General features: G+C 44.5%; 1 protein-coding gene across 1 annotated transcript in view; it reads right to left on the bottom strand.

Annotated features, from left to right (window-relative positions):
* slc23a3 (solute carrier family 23 member 3) overlaps positions 1-18,044 on the bottom strand; it is an 87,940-nt gene that overhangs the window by 31,806 nt on the left and 38,090 nt on the right. The window contains exons 6-9 of the mRNA XM_072262374.1: positions 11,334-11,457; positions 5,900-6,047; positions 2,715-2,968; positions 244-349 (exon numbers count right to left, since the gene is read on the bottom strand). Coding sequence (XP_072118475.1) covers positions 244-349; positions 2,715-2,968; positions 5,900-6,047; positions 11,334-11,457 — 632 coding nt within the window. The remainder of the gene's footprint in view (positions 1-243; positions 350-2,714; positions 2,969-5,899; positions 6,048-11,333; positions 11,458-18,044) is intronic.

The raw sequence follows: 18,044 nt of genomic DNA, 5'->3' as shown, positions 1-18,044 counted from the left end.
GGTTATACTGTCAGGGCCTGTACTGTGCTATAACATTCTATGTTCTTAGGGACAATAGATGCTGATCACATCAGTGGTGCCACACTGCCTGAATAAATTAAAAAATGCACCTTCCTCTCAGTAACAGCCCTGGAGCCTGACCCAACTGTGAGCTTGCCTCACTAGCTCACCACCTGCACAATGTATTGCCCCCCTCCCCCCCCCCGCATGAACCTATTGCACGAGGGTGGGAGCTAGTCTCACCGTGGATGGCCATCGGAATGGTGGTGAGGAAGTAGGTCAGTTTGACTGACGTTCCAACCAGGATACACAGCACGGCAGCAACCTGAACGGAATGCCGGGATTGCACCTGTGGAACAAGATGGGAACATTGCTGTGAGCAGAATGTGGGCACTGCACCTGTGGAACATTGCTGTGATGCAGGTACACAGACCTCCAGCGTAACATTATATGTGAAACACCGACAACTGACCAATTATATTACATTGTGAACAACTCATACTTAGCTGAATCTCCCCTGCCTTCTCTCTTTTTCCATTCCCCTTTCTGGTTCCCCTCTTACCCCTCCTCTTCTCTTCATCACCTTCCTCCAGTTCCCCTCCCCTTCCCTTTCTTCCACAGCCCACTGGCGTCCCATTACCTCCGCGTTTCTCAATTCATCGCCCCTACCCCACCTACCCACCTTCCCCCTGTACTTCTTCCCTTCACCAACCTTCTTATCCGGGCTTCTTCGCTGTTCCTTTCCCATGCTGATGAAGGGTCTCGGCCCAAAACATCAGCTGTTTATTCCTCACCATAGATGCTGCCTGACCTGCTGAGTTCCTCCAGCATTTTGTGTGTTACTCAAGACTTCCAGCATCTGCTGAAACACTAGTGTTTAAGTATGCCAAATACCTTCTTCTCCATCCTGTCTACCTATGTCTCCACTTTGAGGGAACCTATATTCCAAGGTCTCTCTGTTGTGGAACACCCTTCAAGGTCCTGTCGTCTACTGCATAAATCCTGCCCTGCTTTAACTGACCACTGTCCAACACTCGACACTCATCCAAGTGCATATCCACAAAGTGTCCTTGTTGATTTTATATCCACGAAAGCTCGGGTAGTAAAGTCCAAAGATCAAAGTAAATCTAACATCAAAGTACGCATACATCACCATCTACTGCTCAGAGATACTATTTCTTGCAGGCATTCACAATAGATCAAAAATACGACAGAATCATTGGAAAACTACGCACAAGGACTGACAAACAACCAATATGCAAAAGAAGCCCAACTGCAAATACAGAACAAATAATAATAAAAATAACAAGAAATAAATAAGCAAATAATACTGAGAACATGAGTGGTACAGTCCTTGAAAGTAAGTCACTGGCAAGGGAGACAAAGAACACAGTTTGACCCATGAAGCTCCAGCAAATGAGATAATCTACTATTAGGGTAAATATTGATCAGGAAGAATTCACTGCCTTTGAAACCATGCACAGTACCTCTGATGATCTCATTGAAACCTATCAAAAGGCCTATATAGAGTGGATTTGGAGAGAATGTTTCCTATAGTTGGGGAGTCTAGCCTCAGAATGCAAGGATATCCCTTCAGAACAGAGATGAGGAGGAATTTCCTTAGCCAGAGAATCTATGGAATTCATTGCCTGTGGAGGCCATGTTAGGTGTATTTAAATCGGAGGTTGATCGGTTCTTAATTAGTCAGGGCACCAAAGGTTTTGGGGAGAAGGCAGGAGAATGGGGTTGAGAGGGATAATAAATCAGTCATGATAGAATGGTGGAGCAGGTTCAATGCACCTGATTCTGTTCCTAAGTCTTATGGTCTTATGTGCTGTAGACAAGGTTGTGATGTAATAGTGCATCTACAAGACAACACCTTGTGGACGAGGAGGCATGGCAGCGTGGCAGTTAATGCAATCGCTTTTCAATGCCAGCGATCACAGATTGGTGTTCAATTCTGGTTGCAGTCTACAGGGAGACTGTACTTTCTCTGGTGGGTTTGCTTGGGCTGCTCCAGTTTCCTTCAACACTGCAAAGGTGTGGAGTTAGGGTTAGAGAGCTGAGGGCCTGAGGGAAGTATGCCAACACCCATGGGCTGCCTCCACCCCCCCCCAGAACAATCCTTGAACTGTGGTGTTCATTGAAGCAAAACGATGCATTTTACTGTACGATTTGTTGTACATTTGGCAAATAAAGCTCATCATTTAACATCTCTGACAATACAACAGCACACCAGTATGGCACTGGATTCTGCATCCCAAATCCCAGGAGTTTGATCTGAGCTTGCAGTTGGAGATAAGATTCAACTGGGTCACAGTTGACATCACCATTTTAGCTCAAAGAGAATTTAGGAAACAAACAATATAAAACACAGGTGGAGATGTCCCACAGCCAAGGATGGCGAATCTGTGGCACGTGTGCCCAAAATGGCACATTCAAAATTTTTGTTGGCTCGCAGTTTGGAGTGCTGTCCCTCAATTCTTTAAACCCCACCCACAATAAACAGATGCATAATGATTATCTTTACTGCCAAATGAAAGAGCAAGTCATTTTTTTTAACAATCCAAGAGAAGTGAAATGTTTTCATAAGAAACACTTCACGCCAGTTTGGCCCAGCAAGATGGTTGCAAGAAGAAAAGACGTCACTGTGGCTGTTTGACTAAAAACATTACAAGGGGGCCACATTCAAAGAAAGACAAAGACACGCCTACCTGTGTTAGCGCCAAAGCTCCGATGTTGGGAATACTGGATGACGTTCCTGAAATGCCTCCTAGGACAGCGCTAAGGCAACTTCCGACTCCTTCCAGGCAAATGCCTCGGTTACAGGAATCTCTTGGTGGGTGCAGGGAGCCCGTCACCTTTGCACACATCGTGTAACAGCCTACAGAGCTGATGCTGGCACCCAGTGCCATGATGGTTCCCAAATAAAGGGTCCGAATGTTGACCCTGGGCACTCCCCACTGACCTGCATGGAAGGTTAGAGCCTTGTTATCAAGGAGGGTAGCTGTGCCCTCACAGCCCTTCACAACCTTGGGAAATAAAGAGAGCTTTTTGACACATTGCCTTCCATAAATCAATATACTGAGTACCAGAGTTGAAATGTTATGCAGAAGCTGTATAGGACATCAGTGAGGCCAAATCTGGAGTCTTGTGTGCATTTCTGGTCACCTACCAACAGGAAAGATATTAATAAACTCAAAAAAGTGCAGAGAAAATTTACAAGGGTGTTGGTAGGACTTGAGAGAAAGGTTGAATAGGTCAGGATTTTATTCCATGGAGTGAGTGTAGGACGATGAGGGAAGACATGATAGAGGTATATAAAATTATGAGGGATATAGATATAAGATAAATACAAACAGGCTTCTTCAACTGAGGTTAGGTGAGACTAGGACTAGAGGTAATAGGTTAAGGGAGAAAGGTGCAATTTTTAGGGGGAACATGGATGGGAGGGGTAAGGATATGCCCGCCTTTTCATTAGCGACAAGAACCAGTTCATGTTCCTTGCTGACTCTGGTAATGTTCCCCCAACTCTTTCTGCACTATATTGATGACCACATTGGAGCTGCTTGATGCACCAATACTGAGCTCATCAATTTCATCAACTTTGCCTCCAATTTCCACCCTGCCCTTAAATGTTCCTGGTCCATTTCTGGCACATCCCTCCCCTTTCTTTATCTCTCTGTCTCTATTTCTGGAGACGAACAGTCAACCTACATCGTTTATAAGTCTACCAATTCCCATGGCTACCTTGACTACATGTCTTCCCACTCTGTCTCCTGTAAAAATGCCATTCTTTTTCTCAGTTCCTTTGTCCTTGAAAGTAAGTCCATATGGTGTGGGAACAGTTCAGTGTTGGGGTGAGTGAAGTTGAGTAAAGTTATTCTCCTCTGATTCAAGAGCCTTATGGTTGAGGGGCAATAACTGTTCCTGAATCTGGTGGATGCTGCTTTTCTGTGTAGAAGGCTACAGATGATATGATGGTTGGTGGTATTGTGGACAAGATAGAAGGTTACAATGGGGGATGCCAAGTTGGACTGAGAAGTGGCCGATGGGTTTCAATATGGAAAAGTATGAAGTGATTCACCGTGGAAGGTTGAACTCAAAGGCAGAATATAGAGCTAATGACAGGATTCTTAACAGTGTGGTGGAACAGAGGAATCTTTAGATTATCGTCCGTAGATACTTCAAAGCTGTGGTGCAGGTTGTTAGGGTGGTTAAGATGTATATGGAGTTTTGGCCTTCATTAGCTGGGTGATGTAGTTTAAGAGCCATGAGGAAAGGTTTCAACTTCATAAAACCCTGGTTATATTAGTTATGGCTGCCTCACTAGAGGTGGAAACATTAGACAGGTTGCAGAGGAGATTTACCAGGATGTTTTCTGGATTCGAAGGCACACTGTATGAGGATAGGTTGCGAAGAAAAAGCATTTCAGGATAGATATTGTATACATTTCTCTGACAGTGTAGGAAAGTTTAGGGAAGATGTCAAAGGAAGCAATTTTACAGGGAGTGGTGAGTACCAGAGAGTGGTGGTAGAGGCAGATACGGTAGGGGCATTTAAGAGACTTTTAATTAGGCATATGGATGAAAGAAAAATAGAGGGCCATGGGCTGTGAGGGAGGGAAGGGTTAGATTGATTATGGAGTAGGTTTATATAGATCAGCACAGGATTATGGGCTGAATGGCCTGAACTGTGCTGTATTGGTCTATGTTCACTGTTCTAACTCAACTTCAAGAAAAATATTTCTTTATGCTACAGTGACTTAAAAGTCAGCATTCACAAAAAAAATTCTGATATTATCTTTGAATTTGCATTTTACAAGGGGGTTGAATATACTTGCTTTTTAAATTTTGGTTCAATTTAGGTGGTTTTGTCGATTATTAACATCAGTTGAAAAAAACATGTTTTTCAATTATTAAAATAAAGCGATTTGCAAATTAATCATCTTTGTGTTTCTGTAATAAAATATGAACAAAATGGCAATAAGTAATCTAACAGGTTTGTTAAAGCGTAATCTCACTGAAACCTGCCGGATACTGAAAGGTCTGGACACGGCAGACGTGGAGAGGAGTTTACCACTGGCTGGAGAGTGTAGGAACCAAGGGCACATCTTTAGAATAAAGGACCTGAGATGAGGAGGAACTTCTTCAAACAGAGGGTGGCAAACTTGTGGAATTCATTGCCACATTCAGCTGTGGAAGCTAAGTCATTGGGTATATTTAAGGCAGAGATTGATAGGCTGCTGATTGAATATAGATTGTAGAACATTACAGCACAGTCTAGGCCCTTCAGCCCACAATATCATGCTGACTTTCAAACCTACTCTAAGATCAATTCATTCCTTCCGTCCCTCACCCTCCATTTTTCTATCACTCTATCACCCATGTGCCTATCTTAAATGTTCCTAATGTCCTAACAAGTCATCCCTTGCAGCATATCCTATGCATCCACCACTCTCTGTGTTAAAAAAAAGCCTATCCCTGTCACCCTCCCCTATACTTTCCTCAAATCATTTACAATTATGCCCCCTTGTACTAGCCATTCTGCCTTAAGAAGTCGTCTCTGGCTATCCTCTCAATTGGTAAGGGGGTTAATGGTTACGGGGAGAAGGCAGGAGAATGGGGTCAAGAAGAGAAAAAAATGATTGTGACCAGACTGACCTGATGGGCAGAATGACCTACCTTATGGTCTTATGTTAAGACTGACCATTGCAACTGCCCAGGTTTGCCAGTCTACAATTGTGGCACGTTCTATTTTTAATGTGTCGCTCCACCACACCCTCACCTCCTCCGGGCTCCGACACAGGAGAATCCCGGAGATGAACAAGCACCTGGCCAGTCCCCTGTCAAGATGAGCAGGGATCTCTGGAATTCCCCACCGTCCAGTAATCTGTTACCTGGGAGTGGGACTCTGAACCACGGCACCAACTCCGTGCCGTTGGTGCCGAGGATTCCCTGGAAAACTCCACCCGGATAAGGATTCATGGCAACTCCTTCCCGCAGGTTCCCGCACAGGATCCACAGAGAAACGATCGGCAGGAACAGCTGAAATATTGGAAACCATATATAGTTCACTCACAGGGATCGGGGAGGAGGGGACGCAAGACCATAGCATGACAACACAAGTGGAGAAGTAGAAACAACCAGCATGCCTGCCTGCACATAGGGTGTCAGATGTAAGACAGGGGCTTAACTTGATGGTGTTTGGAGGAAAATATTGGGAAGGATGTCAGAGGTAGTTTTTTCACACAGAGAGTGGAGGGTATGTGGAACACCCTGCCAAGGATGGTGGTAGAGGCAGATATATTAGGGAGATTTCGACGACATGGTAGTGGAGCAATTAGTGTATTTGGTCACGTGGGTGTAATTGGGAGGGTCGTGCTTGTTAGCTGGAAGGGCCTGTTTCTCGAAATAAATTTTAATAAAATGAAACTCTTCGACAGCCACATAAATGATAGAAAAATGGATGGCTCTGTGGGAGGGAAGAGTTTGATTGATCTTGGAGTAGGTTTAAGTTTCAGCACGAGATTCTGGGCCAAAAGGCCTGTACTGTTCTGTGTTCTACTTTCTCTATCCTATGTCCTATAGTCTATGTTCTGAGAGATTCACTCATCCAGACAAGCTGAGAGTATTTAATCACACTCGCTCTTTGCAGATGGTGAAAAGACTTTGGAAATCACTTGGTCAGTCACTGGCTACAGGATATCCACCCTACAACTTGCTCAAACATAAGACAGTAACCTGAGGTGCACTGTTGTATAGACGGATCTTGGGCTGCAAGTCTAAAGTGGCAACTATGAACTAAGATCATTGGTTCCCTAATACAATACAATGGACCTCACAATCATCCTCATTATGATCTCGAAACTTATTGTTTACCTACACTGCACTTTCTCTGTAGCTGTTACACTTTATTCTGCATTGTTCTTGTTTTACCTTGTTCTATCTCACGATGTTATGATCTGGTCAATATGAACAGAATGGAAGACAAGCTTCTCACTGTATCTCAGTACATGTAACAATAATACACAATTCCAATTCCAACTATGAAAATGGCAACACAGGTGGATAGGGTGATAAAGAAAGACAGACTTTTTTATCACCACATTAAGAGAAAGATGTGGAGGCTTTGGAGATGGTGCAGAAGAGGTTCACTAGGAAGTTGCTTGGATAAGAGAGTATTTGCTATAAGGAGTGTTTGGAAACCCATGTCCTGTTTCCTCTGGAGCTGAGGGAAGTTTATTAATTCCAAGAGGCATAGATAGGTTTGTTAGTCAGCATTTTTTCCCAAGGTGGAATTGTCAAATCAAGAGGACCTAGTTTTCAGGTGAGAGGGGGAAGTTTAAATAGAGATGTGTGAGGCAAATAGATTTTCACATTGAGAGTGGTAGATGACCCAAATGGTGATGGAAACAGTTATGATAGCAACATTGAGACAGACTCATGATCAACACACGTGAACTGCTGGAGGAACCGAGCTAGTCAGGCAGGTATCGATGGATGGTCGGCATTTCAGGCCGAGGGCGGATGTCCAGGAAATGGAGGAGATGCGGGTGAGGGCAGCATTAATGGTGAAGGAAGGGAAACCTCATTCCTTGAAGAAGTAGGACATCTCTGATGTTCTGCAAAGGAAAGCCTCATCCTGGGAACAGATGGGGCAGAGATGAAGGAACTGAGAAAAAAAAATGGCATTTTTACAGGTAACAGGGTAGGAAAAGGTATAGTCAAGTATGCTAAATATCTGAGCAACACACATAAAATGCTGGAGGAACTCAGCAATCAGGCAGCATCTATGCAGGGGAATAAGCAGTTGACATTTGAGGCCAAAACCCTCCATCAGCCCTGCACATAAGCATGAAAGGAATGGAGGGTTACAGACTATGTAGATGGGAGTTAGTGTAATTAGGCACTATACTTAGCATGGACATCATGTCAGAGGCTGAGCAGAGACCTGATAGATGTTTGTAAAGCATGAGAGGGGATAAACTCAAATGAGATGTCCAGAGCAAGTTTTTTTAAACACAGGAGGGGTGGAGAAGGCAAATATGATAAAGGTATTTAAGAGGATCTTAAAGAAGCTCTTAGATAGGCTCATGGACTTGCAGAGCTGGACGGATATGGACATAGTGTAGGCAGAAAGTATTTGTTTAATTAATTTGGCACAGCTTCGTGGGCCAAAGTCCCACAGGTGCAGCTCTGTCCTATAGAAACAAAGAAAATAGGTGCAGGAGTAGGCCATTCGGCCCTTCAAGCCTGCACCACCATTCAGTATGATCATGGCTGATCATCCAACTCAGAACCCTGTACCAGCCTTCCCTCCATACCCCCTGATCCCTTTAGCCACAAGGGCCTTATCTAACTCCCTCTTAAATATAGTCAATGAACTGGCCTCAACTGTTTCCTGTTTGTTTCATTTGTTTTTCTATTTAGAGACCCAACACGCTGACAGATCCTTCCAGCCCAATTACTCCCATGTGACCAATTAACCTAATAACCCATACGTCTTTGGAAGATGGGTGAAAGCCGAGGCACCCAGAGAAAACCCACGTGGTCATGGGAGAACGTACAAACTCCTTACAGACTGTGGCGGGAAATGAACCCAGGACAATGACACTGTAATAGTGTTACACTACCGTGACACCCACCGTCCAATTTACTTGATGAAAGTTACGCTACCTGAAAAGTAGGTTCTGGTGAAAAATATATTCTATTTACCTAATGCAAGTGTATTTGTTGCTCATCCCCAGTTGCCCCTCAAGAATGTAGTCATGGACTACCTTCTTGAAATGCAGCAATACATGTATGTTCTTAGGTATCTCCAGTCCTGGCATTAGACAGGGTCCAGAGGAGGTTCACAAAAGTGACCCCAGGAATGAAAGGGTTAATGTACGAGGAGCATATGATGGCTCTGGGTCTGTATTCACTGGAATTTGGAATGTGTGGGATCTCATTGAAACCTAACAAATATAGAAAGGCCTAGATAGAGTGTATATGGAAAGGATGTTTCCTATCATGGGGAGTCTAGGACCAGCCTACACAGCCTCAGAATATGAGGACATCCCTTTAGAACAGCCATGAGGGAGAATTCCTTTAGTCAGATGGTGGTGAATCTGCGGAATTCACTGCTACCGATGGTGGTGGAGGCCAAGTCATTGGGTATATTTAAACCAGAGGCTGATAAGTCTTGATCAGTCAGGGTATCAAAGGTTATGGGGAGGAATGAGGTTGAGAGAAATAATAATTCAGCCATGACGGAGTGGTGGAGCAGACTGGATGAGATGAATGCTCTAATGTCTTCTTATGGCCTGATGGTCATAGAGCCATTGAACCACAGAGCACTAGAGCACAGAAACAGGCCGTTTGGCCCATCTGCTCCATGCTGAACTGTTATTCTGTCTGGACCCACACCCAGATCACAGCCCTCCATACTGCTTCCATGTATGTACTTATCCTAGCTTCATTTAAATGTTGCATTTGAATCCACATCCACCACTTCATCTGTCAGCTCATTCCACACTTGCACAACCCTCTGAGTGTTGAGTTCCTCCTCAGATTCTCCTTAAATAGTTGGCCTTTCACTCTTAACCTGGGACCTCTGAGGTTGCAAATTTGATGAGGCATTGGCTTTGTGGGCGAAGCCAGAGAGTGGTAGCAGCTGGTTACCTCTCTGACTGGAAGCCTGTGACCAAAGGTGTGCCGTAGGGATCAGTGCTGAGTCCTTTGATATTTGTCATCTATATCAATGGTCTGGACAGATCTGTGGAGGACACTGAGATTGGGGGTGAAGTGGACAGTGAGGGATGCTATCATGGCTTGCAGAGGGATCTGCAGCAGCTGGAAAAATGGGCTGAAAATGGCAGATGGAATTTAATGCAGACAAGTGCGAGGTTTTCCACTTCAGCAGGACCAACCAGGGTAGGTCTTACACAGTGAATGGTAGGGCACTGAGGAGTGTGGTCGAACAAAGGATCTGGAAATACAGGTCCATAATTCATTGAAAATGGCTGTCACCGGTAGATAGGGTCGTAAAGGAAGCTTTTGCCACGTAGGCCTTCATAAATTAAAGTATTGAGTACAGAAGATGGGATGTTATGTTGAAGTTGTATAAGATGTTGGTGGGGTCTAATTTGGAGTATTGTGTGCCATTTTGATCACCTACCTACAGGACAGACATAAACAAGGTTGAAAGAATGTGGAGAAAATTTACAAGGTTGTTGTCAGGTCTGGAGGACCTGAGTTATAAGGAAAGATTGAATAGGTTTGGACTGTATTCTTTAAAACGTAGAAGACTCAGAGGTGATTTGATAGAGATATACAAAATTATGATAAGATAAATGCAAGCAGGCTTTTTCCACTGAGGTTCAGTGGGACTACAACCAGAGGTCATGGGTTAAGGGTGAAAGGGAAGAAGTTTAAGGGGACCATGAAGGGAAACTTTTTCACTCAGAGGGTTGTGAGAGTGTGGAATGGGCTGCCAGCACAAATGGTGCATGCAAGCTCAATTTCAAAGTTTAAGAGAAGTTTGGATAGGTTCATGGATGGTAGGGAGACAGTAGCCTATGTAGGTCGATGGGAGTCAACTTAAATGGTTTCGGCATGGACTAGATGGGCCAAAGGGCCTGCTTCTATGCTGTACTTCTCTGTGACTCTATATTTTCCTGAAGGGAAGAAACCTATAAATATTCACCCTATCTATACACCTTCATAACTTTGTATACCTCGATCAAATCTCCCCTCATTGTCCTGTGCTCCAGGGAATAAAGTCCTTTTCCTACAACTCCAGTTCTCAAGTCCCAGTAAGTTTTCTCTGCACCCTTTCAATAATAAATATCTTTCCTGTATTAGGTGGCAGGAACTGTACATAATACTCCAAGTTGGACCTCAGCAATGTCTTTGACAGCTTCTCTGCTGTTACCTAGCACCCCTGCAATATTAGCGCCAGTGGCCCAGGTTAAAGTTCACTGCTGTCTGTACATTCTCCCCATGACCATACAGGTTAGTAGATTAATTGGGTAGTCTGGGCTCATTGGACCATATTGTATCACTTAAAAGAAAGTATATGGAGCGTGTTCCCAGAGGAAGTGTCTCAGGCAGGTATATTAACAACATTTAAAAGGCATTTGGATAAGTACATGGATAAGAAAGACAGGGGTTCCCAAAGTTTTTCATGGACCAATACTATTAAGCAAGGGGGTCTGTGGATCCCATTTTGAGAACCCCTGACTTGGAGGGATATGAGCCAAACAGTGGTAAATGGGACTGGGTATGGGCATCTGAGACAAATTAGAGAAATATGGGCCGAATGTGGGCAACTGGAATTTTTGTACATACCGAAAATATTCTAAAGATGGGGAAACGAATGCAAACATCGAATCCTTTGGATTTTCTCCACCTCCAAATCGGAACGGTACAGGATCGCAGATGTTGAGACAACAGCACCACGAGGAGGACTAATCTGCAAAGGGGGTGAAAAAAAAGAGGGAGATAGTCCAGTCTTCTTTCTCCACAGGAAAGCAACATCCATCATCAAGGACCCCCACCATCCAGGCCATGCTCTCTGCTCACTGTTACCAAAATGTAGCGGTTACAGGAGCCTTATGTCCCCCATCACCAGCTTCAGGAACAGTCACTACCCTTCAGCCATCAGGTTCCTGAACCAGCGTGGATAACTTCACTCAAGTCAACACTGAACCAATTCCTCCACCTACAAGATCACTTTTAATGTCTCTACAACTCATCTTCTCAATATTATTTATTTATTTATTTATTTATTATTTTGTTTTTCTTCTTTGTGTTTGTACCATTTGTTGTCTTACGCATGTTGGTTGTTTGCCTGTCCTTGTGTGCGGTTCTTCATTGACTCTATTGTGTTTCTTTATAGTTACTGTGAATGCCCACAAGAAAATGAATCTCGGGGTAGTATATGGTGACAAATGCATACCTTGATAATAAACTTACTTCGAACTTTGAACATAGTCAAAGCAATAAGTAATTTGTCCTAAAACAGCCTCCCCACCTCTAATGCATAAAGGTCCAAACAACATGCAAAAGAAAACAATAATTAAATAAAAAAAAATAATATCGAGAACATGAGTTGTGGAGTCCATGAAATTGAGTCCATAGGTTGTGGAATCAGTTCAGTTTTCAGGTGAGTGAGGCTACTCGAGTTAGTTCAGGACCCTGATGGTTGTAGAGTAATGACTGTTCCTGAACCTGGTGGTGTGGGATCTGATGGTTGTAGGGTAATGACTGTTCCTGAATCTGGCAGTGTGGGACCTGATGGCTGTAGGGTAATGACTGTTCCTGAACCTGGCAGTGTGGGACCTGATGGCTGTAGGGTAATGACTGTTCCTGAACCTGGCAGTGTGCGACCTGATGGCTGTAGGGTAACGACTGTTCCTGAACCTGGCGGTGTGCGACCTGATGGTTGTAGGGTAATGACTGTTCCTGAACCCGGCGGTGTGGGACCCGATGGTTGTAGGGTAATGACTGTCCCTGAACCTGGCAGTGTGGGACCTGATGGTTGTAGGGTAATAACTGTTCCTGAACCCGGCGGTGTGGGACCCGATGGTTGTAGGGTAATGACTGTCCCTGAACCCGGTGGTGTGGGACCCGATGGTTGTCGGGTAATGACTGTCCCTGAACCCGGCGGTGTGGGACCCGATGGTTGTAGGGTAATGACTGTTCCTGAACCCAGCGGTGTGGGACCCAATGGTTGTAGGGTAATGGCTGTCCCTGAACCCAGCGGTGTGAGACAAACGGCTCCTGATGCTGCCTGATCTGCTGACTTCCACAGTATTTTGTGTGCATTGCTCAAGGCATCTCCCAGCATTTTGGATGAGTATTTTTTCATATCTACATTATATTTATAATAATATAAAATTAAAACTTAAATGAAGTACTGAATAGAACATAGAACAGTACAGCACAGTACAGGCCCACTATGTTTTGCCAAACTGATTTAATTAATAAATAAATGTCAATAAACTAATCTCTTCTGCCTACACAAAGTCCATATCCTTCCATATTCCTCACGTTCATGTGCCAATCTAAATGTCTCTTAAAAGTCCCAAATGTATCTCCCTTTACCTCCACTCCAGGCAGTGTATTCCAGGCATCTACCACTCTCTGTGTAAAATATTTGCCCCTCCTATCTCCTTTGAACTTTCGCTGTCTCACCTTAAATGCATGCCCTCAGGTACAAGACATCAAAACCCTGGGGAAAAGATTGTCTATCTGTGCCTCTCATAACCTTTTAAACCTCTATCAGATCTTCCCCTTAGCCTCCATCACTCCAGAGAAAACAACCCCAGTTTGTCCAACCTCTTGTTATAGCACAAGCCCTCTAATAGAAACATAGAAAACCTACAGGACAATACAGGCCCTTCGGCCCACAAAGCTGTGCCAAATATGTCCTTACCTTAGAAATTACCTAGGGTTATCCATAGCCCTCTATTTTTCTGAGCTCCAAGTACCTGTCCAGGAGTCTCTTAAAAGACCCTATCGTTTCCACTTCCCCTGTGTAAAAAACTAACCCTTGGCATCTCCTCTGTACCTACTTCCAAGCACCTTAAAACTGTGCCCTCTCGTGCTAGCCATTGCAGCCCTGGGAAAACGCCTCTGACTATCTACACGATCAAAGCGTCTTATCATCTTATACACCTCCATCAGGTCACCTCTCATCCTCTGTCGCTCCAAGGAGAAAAGGCTGAGTTCACTCAACTTGTTCTCATAAGGCATGCTCCCCAATCCAGGCAACATCCTTGTAAATCTCTTCTGCACCCTTTCTATGGTTTCCACAACCTTCCTGTAGTGAGGTGACCAGAACTGAGCACAGTACTCCAAGTGGGGTCTAGACAGAATCCTGGCAAACCTCTTCTGCACCCTCTACAAGTAGCTACTGTTCCAAAACTCCGATGACCAGCGAACAGTGAATACAGGTGTGGGTTAGGTAACAAAATAAAGCAGACGGAAAGACTGTTTCAACCCAACATGTTTCCAAGTCCTGGAATGAACTGTTAGTGGGAACAAATTCAGGAATAACTTTCAAAAGGGTATAGAAAACTTTTGAGGGAAGGAAAACATTACACAAAGGTGGAGGAAGGGGGGAGAATGGAATTCATTAGAGAGCCTTTAAATGGCCACATTAGGTCAATCTGTGCTCTTTGACTCTCCTGCTTTGAACTTCATTTACATTGTAAAGAGTTCGGTATAAGACCATAAGACAGAGGAGCTGAATTAGGCCACTCGGGCCATTGAGTCTGTTCTGCCTTTCCATCATGGCTGATTTATTATTTTTCAATCCCATTCTCCTGCCTTCTCCCCATAAACTTTGACATCAAGAACATATCAACCTCCACTTTAAATACACCCAATGACTTGACCTCCACGGACACCTATAGCAATGAGTTCCACAGATTCACCACCCTCTGGCTAAAGATATTTCTCCTTATCTCTGTTGTAAAGGGACGTCCTTCAATTCTGAGGCTGTGCCCTCTGTTCCTAGATGAAGACATCATTTCCACATCCACTCTATCTAGGCTTTCAGTATTTGATATGCGGCTCTTGCAAATTTGTACAGACATTTTGTGGAGAGCATTCTGACTGGTTGTGTCACTGCCTGGCACAGAGGCTCCCGTGTATAGGACCACAAGACGCTGCAGAAGATTGCAGACTCAGCCACCTCCATCTCGAGCACAACCCTCCCCACCATGAACGACACCTACAAGGAAGGGGCATCCATTATTCAGGACCCTCAGCACGTGCCTTCTTCTCATGCCTACCCTCAGGGAGGAGCTACGAGAGCCTGAAGACCCACACTCAGTGCTTTAAGAACAACTTCTTCCCCACAGACATCAGATTTCTGAACGGTTGACGAACACTACCTAATTTTGTCCCATTTATTTAGTTTGCCATTTAATATATGACTTTGTGCTGTGTTGCTGCGTCAAAACAGCAAATTTCATGTTTTATAAGGAGAGTGCTGAGTGGTGCCACAGCAGTGTTGCAGTTGGCACATTGATGTTGCAGCTCGGGACAGCAGAATTTGGAGTTCAATTCCGGCATCGTCTGTAGGGAGTCTCTGTATACCCTCCCCATGGAACGTGTGGGTCTTCTTCAGGTCCTCCGGTTCCCGCCCATAGTCCAGACATGTAACGGATAGGTTAATTAGTCATTGTAAGTTGTCCCGTCATTAGGTTAGGCTTACATCAGGGCAGTTGCTAGGCGGTGTGGTGAAGGGCCTTTCCTCACTGGATCTCTAAATAAATCTGACGCTGAGTCTGATTCTCCAGGAAGTGTGAAACAAATGCTCCACCTAGTGGAACCTACTGGAACTGCAGCAGAATCTCAGGCAGTGAAACTTGGTTCAAGTCAAAGTCGAATTCAGGTTTCTTGTCGTACGTGTCTGCACAAGTGCAACGAAAAACTTACTTGCAGTAGCATCACGGAAGCATAGTATCACAGAAGCAGCACTCATAAGAATAACTCCAGCACCCAGGCAGCATGGTACATAAATCTTTACCGTGCAGATGATCCAGGTTCAATTCCCGCCGCCCTGTAAGGAGTTTGTATGTTCTCCCCATGACCACATGGGTTTCCTCCGGGTGCTCTGGTTTCCTCCCAACAGTCCAAAGTTAACTGGTCATTGTAAATTGTCCCGTGATTAGGCCAGGATTAAATCAGGGAATTGCTGGGCAGCATGGCTTGAAGGGCTAGAATGGCCTATTCAACAAATAAATAAATGCCCTCTTCTCGTTACTACCATCAGTGAGCCTGAAGAGCCACGAACAATGTTTTAGAACAGCTTCCTCCCCTCTGCCATCAGATTTCTGAACGGTCCATGAATCCACAAATACTACCTCACTAATTTGCTCTCTTTTTGCATTACTTATAGTATTTTTTTATGCATTACTCTGTACTATTGCTGCAAAACAACAAATTTCAGAACATATGTCAATGATAATAAACCTGATTCTGATTGTACATAATTTTTACAAGGGTCTGATGGGTCCGTACTGGTGTTTATACTCCCAGATGAGTTTCCTGCTGTCTAATTAACTTTTCCTGCCCTGACCCCAGTTCCTTTCCTCTTCAAGCACACACCACCTTCACTCGATAAAGAAGAGGGAAGAGGTCTCCTTAATCTTCCTCCAACCTCATTCCCACCCTCTGCTTGTCAGGGTAGAGGAATTCCGTAAGGGAATCTTGCTGACTGGCACATTCCAGGCTGCAGGAGTATACGCAAAGAGATGCACTGTGTAGCTTCCAGCATAGATATCTTCACTCCCTCAACACTGAATCGATTCCACAATCTATGAATTCACTTTTCACTCAGCTTCTCAATATCTACAGCATTTATTTACTTATAGATACAGCGTTCCAGCCCAACCCAGCAACCCACTTATTTAACCCTCGCCTGATCACAGGACAATTTACAATGACCAATTAACCCACCAACTCCTCCTTGGAGGAGGAGAAGATGACGGCGCGACGCAGCGCACGCGGCCTCTCTGATGAATAATATCTGTAATCTGTCAAGTAGGGGACCGTGCACAATTCTGATTTGATGGAGACAGACGTGAGAGTACGGAGGAACATCTGGAGAAACTTCAAATGCCCACTTCGCTGCCGCTGCTACTGTGTGTTAACCAGAATCTCCGGAGCTGAAGGCCCCGAAATCTTCAGCTTTGCTTGTTTCAGCAGCCAGGACGAGGTCGAAGGTGCTCGGCAGAGGATGGCGCTCGGGAGGCTGTATCAGAGAGGCTGGTCGGAGGCTCGAAGTTTTCAGACGGACGGACTCAGAGTCGGCTGTGGTCGGGTGCTTCCAATGCATCAGCAGTTGTCGGTGCCTGGAGGCTTATGGCAGGGAGTTTCTCCCTTTTGCCGCCTGTTATTGGGGATTCAGAAGTCGGTCAGGACTTGAGACTTTTTTTTCACTGTGCCCATGGTCTGTTCTTTATCAAATTATGGAATTACTTTGCACTGCTGTAACTATAATTATGTGGTTCTGTCAGTGTTAGTCTTTGGTTTGTCCTGTTTTTCTGTGATATCTCTCTGGATGAACATTGTATCATTTCTTAATGCATGTATGCATTTCTAAATGACAATAAATGAGGACTGAGTGTTCTCATAATCTAAAAAAAAATCTGTCATGTCTTTGAAATGTGGGAGGAAACCGGAGCACCCGGAGGAAATCCCACAGTTACAGGGAGAACATACAAACTCCTTAGAGCTGGCACTGGAATTGAATTCCGAATACCGATGCCCCAAGCTCTAACAGAACCTGAATCTGCATTGGAGACTGAGGGACGGGGATTTGTGAAACAGCTTCTTAAAACAACAGATGCTCAAAGAGGCCCCATGAGAGTCAATGGTGCCTTGTACATAGAGCGTATTAAGACAATACCATGAACAGATAGACTACATGACAACGTGAATGTAAAGCAAACTATGTTTGTAGAACAGGACAGCACAGAAACATACACTTTGGCCCACAGTGTTTGCACCAAACACAACGGCAAATTGAACTTAATCTCTTCTACCTGCACATGATCCTAATCCCTCCATTCCCCACACGTTCATGCATCAGTCCGACTTCCTCTTAAATGCAAACACAAGAAAATCTGCAGATGCTGGAAATCCAAGTAACACACACAAAATGATGGAGGAACTCAGCAGGCCGGGAGCATCTATGGAAAAGAGTAAGCAGTCGGCATTTTGGGCAGCCATCAGGACAGCCCCTTAAACTCCACTAGCTTAACAGCTTCGACCACTCCGCCTGGCAGCTCATTCCAGTGCTCCGTGTAAAAAAACCTGTCTAAACTTTACTCTGCCCCCCCCCCCACCTCATATGTATGTGCTCTGCTACTTGATGTTTTCACAATGGGAAAACCGTTCTGACTGTCTAACCCTATTGATGCCTCTCAACATACTTCTATAAAACACTATCAGGTCTCCTGTCCTTGAATGGAAAAAACATACAGCCAAGTCCATCACGGGTAAAGCCCTCTTCACCACTAAGCACATCTACAAGGAGCATCA

The sequence above is a fragment of the Mobula birostris genome, chromosome 6 (assembly GCF_030028105.1).
Source record: "Mobula birostris isolate sMobBir1 chromosome 6, sMobBir1.hap1, whole genome shotgun sequence".
Taxonomy (NCBI): domain Eukaryota; kingdom Metazoa; phylum Chordata; class Chondrichthyes; order Myliobatiformes; family Myliobatidae; genus Mobula; species Mobula birostris.
This window is presented reverse-complemented; position numbering and strand designations above follow the sequence as displayed.